Source organism: Octopus bimaculoides, chromosome 2 (assembly GCF_001194135.2).
Source record: "Octopus bimaculoides isolate UCB-OBI-ISO-001 chromosome 2, ASM119413v2, whole genome shotgun sequence".
Taxonomy (NCBI): domain Eukaryota; kingdom Metazoa; phylum Mollusca; class Cephalopoda; order Octopoda; family Octopodidae; genus Octopus; species Octopus bimaculoides.
Window position 1 is genome coordinate 155551039 of NC_068982.1, and position 9967 is coordinate 155561005.

At 36.5% G+C, this 9967-nt stretch overlaps 1 protein-coding gene across 1 annotated transcript in view; it reads right to left on the reverse strand.

Moving 5' to 3' along the window:
- Positions 1 to 7615: 7615 nt before the first annotated feature.
- The window catches only part of LOC106877058 (dolichyl-diphosphooligosaccharide--protein glycosyltransferase subunit 1), a 30654-nt gene continuing 28302 nt past the window's right edge, over positions 7616 to 9967 (reverse strand). The window contains exons 9-10 of the mRNA XM_014925848.2: positions 9087 to 9332; positions 7616 to 7943 (exon numbers count right to left, since the gene is read on the reverse strand). Coding sequence (XP_014781334.1) covers positions 7761 to 7943; positions 9087 to 9332 — 429 coding nt within the window. The 3' untranslated portion in view covers positions 7616 to 7760. The remainder of the gene's footprint in view (positions 7944 to 9086; positions 9333 to 9967) is intronic.

Consider the following 9967-nt stretch of genomic DNA (forward strand, 5'->3'; position numbering starts at 1 on the left):
GATCTCACTCGAATGTCTTTACACGTGCCCCTGGCGCAAGTGCCAGGCAGGTACTTATAAAATGAAAAAGCACTACAACACCTATGACTCAGAAACATTCACGTTCAGAATTGATGAAGCATGAGATAAATGACCCTTGCCAATTGTTAACTGTTGGAACATTCTATCTTTCAAAAATTCAATAACACTACCTCTGATGTACACATGCATCCTTTCCTCTTTATGACACTTTTAATGTCCACTTTTCAGTCTTTTTGCATTTTATCTTTTGTACTTCTAGCTTTCTTTACTCGACATATTGCTAATTTCTGTCCCCTTCTTTTACCCCTTTTTCAACAAGTTGTAGTGCACCTGAGTACTGTATACAATAAGCTCATGTTTTAAAACCATTGAATAGTAGCAATCCACCACCAGCAGCATAATTATGGTATGTGTGCATGTATATGTTTGCAGGGTGTTTAGGCTAGATTTGACAGTTTGCATAAAAGGAAAATAAAACACAATATCTCAGCCTTAAGACAGCTCCAGGAGCTGGCACATGCATTCCTCACAGTGTCCCAGGGGAGATATTTGAACACTTCCTTGGTCTTGGCCCCAGCTCTGCCTTGGTGTTTCAAGCAGAGTGGTTGGTATCTTTCTCAACTGCACCTTACATATAGTAATCAAAGGGATTAAAATTGGGAGAGTTAGGAAGCCAGAAATTAGGTGAAGTCATAGTAATTCTCCAACAGCCACTTAAGACTCTCTGCAGAGTGTGGCAAGGAGCCAGATCCTGTCTTGAGGAATAATTCATGAGCGTTTTTTTTTTTTTTTTTTTCAAATTCAAAAATGCATGCAGAAATAAAACGCATTGCCAAACTGTTTTGTGTTATTTGAAAGAGAATTTTTTGCTCTACAAGATAGTGTGTTTTGATTTTTGTGTATTTTCACATCGTTAAAATGGAATGTCAAGTGGACAAAACTGAACATTTTTGACACCTTTTGCTTTTTGAATTTAATCAAGGTGTTAAACCTGCTGAAGCTACTCATGAGATTTGTGCTATGTATGGAGAAGGAGCAATGCCTCAAAGTACTGCCCACCATTGGTTTTCATGCTTCAAAAATGGGAATTTTGACCTCAAGGACGGGTAACACACCAGTTGACCAATTGAGTTTGATGAACCTTGCCCATCGAGTGAAGGTGGTTCACCAGTTTAAAAAAAAAATTTTTTTTATCGCAATCCATCTACTTCGCCAACCCTTTGGTCATTTAATTCTTTATGGCCCACAAGGGGCTAAACATAGAGTGGACAGACAAAGGGACTAAGTCGATTACATCGACTCCAGTGTGCAACTGGTACTTAATCGACCCCGAAAGGATGAAAGGCAAAGTCGACCTCGGCGGAATTTGAACTCAGAACGTAGCGGCAGACGAAACACTGCTAAGAATTTCGCCTAGCGTGCTAACGATTCTGCCAGCTCGCCGCCTAACCCTTTGGTCATTTGACGGGGATTTTCGGGAAGAAGTTGATTCAATCGCTCTTCATAGAACTCAGTTGATCGGCTGGTGTGTGATCCATCCTTGAGGTTAATATTCTCATTTTGAAGCGTGAAAACTAACAGCAGGCGATATGTTGAAGCATTGCTCCTTTTCCATACACAGCACAACTCTCACGAGCAGCTTTGGCGGGCTTAACACCCCGATTAAATACAAAAAGTAAATGGTGTCGAAAATGCTCAGTTTTGTCCGCTTGACATTCCATTTTAATGATCTGGAAATACACAAAAACCAATAAAATTTTTAAATCAAAGCACACTATCTTGTAGAGCAAAAAATTCTCTTTCAAATAATATAAAACATTTTACCAATGCGTTTTATTTCTGCATACATTTTTTAAATTTGAAAAAACTCGCTCGTGAATTATTCCACAACTGAATAAATTGGTTGTATAAGGGAGGTAAATCAGTACATACACAAGTGCATATACGTGTGTGTGTGTGTGTAGCGTGAAAGTTTAGTGGTAAAAATGGGAGAAATAGAACTTGATATGTAAAGTATGGTATATATATTTATGTAGCTCTGAAAAATATTAAAGATGTGTGCTTGTCTTATGCTAATGTTAGTATATTCATATTCGCATAGAATATATTGTCTACATACCCTTGTATAAAAGTATGACTTTTTTTTTTAATTATTAGAATTCTTCCTAGAAAGAAAGATCTGGTTTCTAACAAAGAAACAAAGCTCCATCACTGGGATATGGATAACTACAGTAATGTTACATGTTGAGCTACAGAAAAAGTCTTGCATATTTTTACTGTTTCACTTAGAGATGTTATCTGTAAAGTGTCTGTCAGCCAGTCTCTCCTTGCCTGCAATTCCTAGCTTTTCCATAGAGTTAGACATTTACTAAAATAATCAAATGCACCAATAATTATTGGTATGTTATTCTATAATTAAAGATAAATGAGCAGCAAGCTGTGAAGCAGTTGTTCATAAATATTCTCCATTTTGTAAATTTTGGAAGAGATGTACACATCTGCATGGTAGCTTACTTCAATGGCCATACATGATTTTTCTTTACTGTTGTAAATAATGGAATCAGACTTCAGTGTTTGTACCAATATTCCTTGTGTATAAACAGCAGAGGTGTTCATCATTATCATCATCATCATCGTTTAACGTCCGCCCTCCATGCTAGCATGGGTTGGATGATTTGACTGAGGACTGGCAAGCCAGAAGGCTGCACCAGGCTCCAATCTGATCTGGCAGAGTTTCTACAGCTGGATGCCCTTCCTAACGCCAACCACTCTGAGAGTGTAGTGGGTGCTTTTACGTGCCACCGGCATGAGGGCCAGTCACACGGTACTGGCAATGGCCACGCTTGGTGCTAGAAGGTAGTTATTTATATTTATCTCAGAGCAACTTTTTTCTGTGGATAGCACTGTATGTTTTAGTAACAATATCATGTTGCAGCAGGAGGTGGTATCTCAAAGACATTTTTCAGTAACTACTGGTTACATGTGTTATGTCCTCCACAAAAAACTTATATAACTGACATTTGTGGTTGCATCTTGGACGTTTAAAGGCTTTACTCTCCTATTTGTTCATAAGATATTTCATAGCTCTGTCTCTCCTGCTCTTAATTTGTATGTATGTATGTAGGTACCTTTCTTATTTCTTTATTGTCCACAAGGGGCTAAACATAAAGGGGACAAACAAGGACAGACAAACGGATTAAGTCGATTATATCGACCCCAGTGCATAACTGATACTTATTTAATTGACCCAGAGATAATGATTTCAGCATTTTAGTTTCAATTCTCCATGCATAGATATGTATTGCATTTTTTTCTTACCAGAAACCTTAAGTTTCCACCTACTTTTGTCTTTTTTTTTAATCAGGATACAATGCCAATAGGATGCTTATATTGTGCAACCATTGAACGTGACGCCTGTAGGTTATGTCGTTCAACAACTGCCCTTTGCTGAACAGCTGGTCAGGCAACCATATATAGATGATATACATCAGCTTGAGGACGATTATATCAGCTGGTACTAGTTTGTCAACCCTAGAATGATAAAAGCCAAAGTTGACCTTGACGGTATTTGAACTCAAAACATAAAGCACTGTAATTAAATACCATATGAGGGAGGAGGCTCTATGAAAACGTATGACCTGCCAGATTTTTCCAAATCACACTATTGTCTTAAAGGAAGAACACATTGTATCGTATGACCCTAGATACACTGCATCTGAGAAATAAAGGAAGATGGGTGGTCGTGGCTAGAATGTCTTTTGATCTGAGCTGCCATCTTGCCTGACATTGCACTATGTTTTGGTATTATTTCAAAAGATAGTATAGTACTTTATTATTCCAGCTAAAACTAGATCTCAACTGAATAAATGTACCATGTTATATTCAATTCTTACATTCCAGAATTACAACCCTTTGCCTAAGTTGTCATGACAAACATCAACCTACTGTGTTTACTTTCTTTCACTCATACAATTATTTGCCCAACTGTTTCAATATAAGTAGGAAATGTTTCATTCCACTGATGTAATACTACATTACAATTTTTATGGTCTTCCTTCTCAATGAAGGTCTAGACTTTCAGAAAGATTTTCTATAGAAATTAAGACAAAAACATGAAATTCTATTTAAAAATATAAGAAAGGTAGTGATGTTGTGATTCTGTAATTACAATGGGAGCTTAACTAATTATTGCTATAATGACTGTATAATTAGTTGCAGTTGTTATTAATTACTGCTACAAGTGATTTCGTGATTACAGTGGCAATTGTGACTAATTAGCTCTATAAATGAGTTTATAGTTACAGAGGCAACTGAGACTAATTACCGCTATGACTAGTGGCAGTTGTGACTAATTACTACTATGACTAATTACAGTGGCAATTGTGGCTAATTAAGATGTGACTGCATAATTAAAGTAGAACTAACTAATATGTGTAACTACTACTATACTTGTAGCAAGATTTGTTGAACACCTAACAAATAGTGAAACAATAGAACCCAACGAAACAAGTAATAGTTTATACTGACTTACAGAGACAAGGTATTTTGTTGTGCAACCATAATATATTATAAAGTATATCAAAATGATTTTTGTAAGTGATTGCCGTGTTCAAATGTGTTAGCAGTGCTCTTTACATCACTTGTTAAGGCTATCGCTACAGATACTCTATAGAAATTATAGCCAGCACTGATTTTCATTATGATCATCATCATCATCGTTTAACGTCCGCTTTCCATGCTAGCATGCTAGCATGGGTTGGACGATTTGACTGAGGACTGGTGAAACCGGATGGCAACACCAGGCTCCAATCTAATTTGGCAGAGTTTCTACAGCTGGATGCCCTTCCTAACGCCAACCACTCAGAGTGTAGTGGGTGCTTTTACGTGTCACCCGCACGAAAACGGCCACACTCGAAATGGTGTCTTTTATGTGCCACCCGCACAAGCCAGTCCAGGGGCACTGGCAACGATCTCACTCGAAAATCCTACGGGAGCCAGTCAGGCGGTACTGGCAACGGCCACGCTCATGATGTTTTTGATAACTGGCACCTGTGCCAGCGGAGCACTAACAGCACTGTCCGCGTGTATTCATTGCCAGAGCAGCTGTCTGGCTTCCGTCCTAGTGGCCTGTAAATAGCACCATTTGAGCGTGATTGTTACCTGCGTTGCCTTCTGGCACTTGTGCTGATGGCACAATAGAAAATCATTCGAGCAAGGTCGTTGCCAGTGCCGCTGGACTGGCTCCCGTGCAGGTGGCACATAAAATACACCATTTTGAGCGTGGCCGTTGCCAGTACCGTGCGGCTGGCCCTCGTGCCGGTGGCACATAAAAGCACCTACTACACTCTCGGAGTGGTTGGCATTAGGAAAGGCATCCAGCTGTAGAAACTCTGCAAGATCAGATTGGAGCCTGGTGCAGCTTTCTGACTTGCCAGTCCTCAGTCAAACCGTCCAACCCATGCCAGCATGGAAAGTGAACGTTAAACGATGATGATGCTTTGTATCCGAGACACCAGATGTAAACAAAGAGATTGAAACGAAAAATGGGTGTATATGCCATATGTCAGGAGTTTTTTTTGCTTCTTCTTCGGCACCCAACTAATCCATTAATCAGTGTTGGCTATAATTTCTATAGAATATCTGTAGAGATAACCTTAACAAGTGAAGTAATAGTTTATGTCAGCAAATTGTAATATAACTAATTGAAACAGTAGAATATGTTTTTGTAACACAAGAGAAGGCTTCAAGCAGAAATGTTCATTGTAGAAAGATCAAAGTATTAGACATCTTCCTTTTGTCATAAAATATGTTCTATGGTTTGAACTGTATATTACCTGAAAACATAACTCTGTTTTTCTTTTTTATAATAATGAAATTATTGTATATAGTGCTCAGGTGCATTACAACTCAAAGGTACATGTACATAGGCGCAGGAGTGGCTGTGTGGTAAGTAGCTTGCTTACCAACCACATGGTTCCGGGTTCATTCCTACTGCGTGGCACCTTGGGCAAGTGTCTACTATAGCCTCAGGCCGACCAAAGCCTTGAGTGGATTTGGTAGACGGAAACTGAAAGCCCGTCGTATATATGTATGTATATATATATATATATATATATATATATATATGTATGTGCGTGTATATGTTTGTGTCTGTGTTTGCCCCCCCAGCATCACTTGACAACCGATGCTGGTGTGTTTACGTCCCCGTAACTTAGCGGTTCGGCAAAAGAGACTAAGTCCTGGGGTCGATTTGCTCGACTAAAGGCGGTGCTCCAGCATGGCCACAGTCAAATGACTGAAACAAGTAAAAGAGTAAAAAGAGTAAAGAGTATAGTACATAGAATTATGTACAAAAGTCAGGAAAGTGAACAAACAGTGTATGAATTGTAATATACATGTGTGCATGCATATGGTGAGGGAAGGGGTATCAGGTGTAGTGTTGGCGAATCTCAGGAAGCATGGCGGTTTTAAAGGATGCAATGTCTCAGCAACTAATAACCGATGCAGGTAGTTTGTTCCATACTTCAGTAACTCTTAGCATGAAAAAATGTTTCCGAAAGTCATGGGAGCTGTACTGTTTTCTGACTTTGTAAGCATGCCCACGTGTTAGACACATGGAACTCAAAAAGGTGCTCAAAGTGGTTGTTGGCACAATGTCTAATAATTTTGTGGTTTTCAAAGTCAGTTGCCAGACGTCGGAGTTTCAATGTATCTATGCCCAGGGAAGCAAGGTGTTTAGAGTATGGTAGATGCCTGATGGAGGGTATTCGCTTGGTTGCACGTCTCTGAACAGTTTCCAGGAGGTCAAAGTCCTGAACCAGATAGGGGTTCCAGACTGGTGATGCAAATTTCTGTTATTATGTAGAAAAATGACTGTTGCAACAATATTTCATATTGAGTTCAAATCATGCCTAAGTCCATTTTCCCATTCATCATTCCACAGTTGATTAAATAAATAATAGGGGTCAATGTCATCAGCTCTATCATTGAAGGGAGATGCCCCATCATGGCCACAGTACAATGACTGACGCCAGAAAAATAATAAAAGCAAAATTCATGAAGTGAAAGATTATATGATTATTGTTAAATTGCAAGTCATCCCTGGTTGAGCAGACCCACCATTAAAGACATTCAAGCGGTGACCATCCTATGCATCATCCATCCTTTTAAAGCAGTAGGGTGTAGATGTGATTGCTATTTCTAGCAGGCTGAGTGGTAACATAGAAACTCCCATGTGAAATGGTGAATGTGAGGTGGTAAACAGCATAAATGAAATGAAATGGCTACAACCAGGAATGAAAAAGAGACTCACATTACAGAATTAACATTGAAAAGAGATGAAACAAAATTAACATTGAAACAAGGTTTAGATTTATTGCTGCTAAAACTTTCAATATTTTTATAAAACATTCCTATTATATAATAAATTAATAATATAACTTCAGTTTCATTACTGCATAACACTTTCCTTTCAAAATACTTCAATTTAGATTAGCTGTCTCTGTTATAAATGAAACAAATTTCTTTGGGCTAAATTTTAGGTTATATAGAAAAGGAGAAAGAGAAACAAACCAAAAATTGAAAAAAATACAAATTAAGAATTGGGATGTTTTATTCCAAAATAGAGTAGAACAAAACAGTATGAAATGAAATAACTTTTTTTTTCTTCTTTTATTGTCCAGACAAACAAAAGATGTTTATGAATTGATAAATGATTTCACTCTAGATGGCAATGTTTACTAGAGAGAACTACTAAGAACTTCCATTCTCTGGTTAATCTCAGCGCGTTTCTTACTTATAGCTGGCTCACTCTCAATGTAGGCTTGTTTATTCATTTTATTATTTATTAATTTCTCAGCATAATTTATAGCTTGATTGATAAGTTCCTTGTATTGGCTATCAAGCTTCTGCAGCTCAGCAACCTGTTAGATATCAAAACAAAACAGTATTAACTCACGTGAATGCATTCAGACAGGAACAGTTTAACCCTCTAACATTCAGATTACTTTGTCAAGTGTTATACTTATATATTTACATTTTATAAAATTAATTCTGTATTATCTCATAGCTTTGAGATTTAGAAGATGTGATTGTTTATTTTTAGGATGACATTGCAGGGTAGGTGTGAGAAGCTGGATCTTGCTGGTTTAAACATAAAACAGGTAGAATATTTGGGCCAGATATGGCCAGTTTAAATACTAAAAAGGTTAAGACTCAAGTCAAACAAGCAAAATTGAAATGATGGTTATGGGTTTTCAGTGAAATGGAGGAGAGGATTGAAGCAGATGTTGAGTGGGAACATTAAGAAATGTTCAAGAAGAGTGAGACATATTGAATGGTAAGTGATCAAAATATCTTTCCCTGTTTGAAGCAATGAAATTTCAATCATGAGAAAATTGAGATTAAAGAATAACTGAGAATTTTGCATTTGACACAGCAAAGTTAAAAAAACCAACTATTTTAACAATTTAAATAAGAATATGATAGAAAAATTGGATTGTAAATGACAAAATAAATTTGTAACTAAATAATTTATTTTATTCTCATAAAGTAAATTATAAATCCTGATAATTTGATGCAAAAGTGCCAGAGAAACTATGTTATATTGTGAAAATGTAGTATATCTCAAAAATTACGTAGGATTTTAAATAACAAGTGAACATTTAAAATTTTAGACTCTAAAATTAAATGTGCTGTATATTCTTTCTGTAGGGAACAGTGAAAAACAAGTACAAGCTCATATCATCTAAATAATCTTCAACATTCTCTTCTGTCTTCATAAGGAGCAGACGACACTTCAAGATGTGTCCTTAATACCAGCCGGCCTATTTTTACTACTGTCCACTATGCGTGGAAAAAAACCAATTGAGTAATAAAGGATTATCTTTATTGAAAAATCCGTGAAATTCTTTCTCTATATTAAAAATAGTTATGCATGTATATTGATGTATATATTATCAAGAAATGCAAGTAAAAAAAGCTAACCTAATAAATGATCTGATGCAAAAGAAACAACTGAAATAACGGAGATAAAAAAAAAAAAAAAAAGGTGAAAATGAACTCACTTTTTCGGCAGCTTCTGCCCCTTCTTCTTTTAGAGTAGCTTGAAGGGTGTGTATCCGCTGAGTCAGCTGTTTGTAATCACTATCGATTTTCTTGCGACTTGTCTGGAAAACACTGGCTTCTTTGTTGCTTTTAAACTTGTTTGTAGCATCATCATACGTTTGATACAGAGCACTTCTCTTATCATGGCTACTCTGAACTTCTTCAATCAAACTTGCAATTCTCATTTTGCTCTCTTTAGCTTCATCCTATGTATACAAATAATTAAGTTTATGCATGTACATACTTATATGTAAAACATATATACACACACACACATATATATAGATAAACATACACTTACAAAGATATATAAATATATATACACACACTCACAAAGATATATAAATGTATACACATACACACGTGTGTATATTATGTATACATGTATAAAAATAAATGCATAGATGGGCAAACAAATGGTGCTGGATCAGATTATAATTATATAGCACATGGAGAAAAATGCTTTAACCCTTTCGTTACTATATTTCTGACCAAAATACACCCCTCATGAGTTTCAATTAAATTCTAAAATAATCATGAATTTAGACTAGTCTCATTAAACACCTGTAACTTTTTTATTTATCAACATATTAATGTGATATTTGGAACATAATTAAAGAAAGGGTTCTTAATCAATTCTATTGCATAATTTTTGTCTCTGGGGGTACTGCTAGTGTCTCTCACATGTAAATATTGGTTCAGCTTCACGAACCGTACTCGTTCATAATACTGGAAATATATTCATCGCCAAAAGGTTCCTGATCGCTCCAGTAATTTGTTATTCTGGGTAACTGTCTAATACCCATAATAATATTTATGGCAAAAAATGCCCGTATTTCAT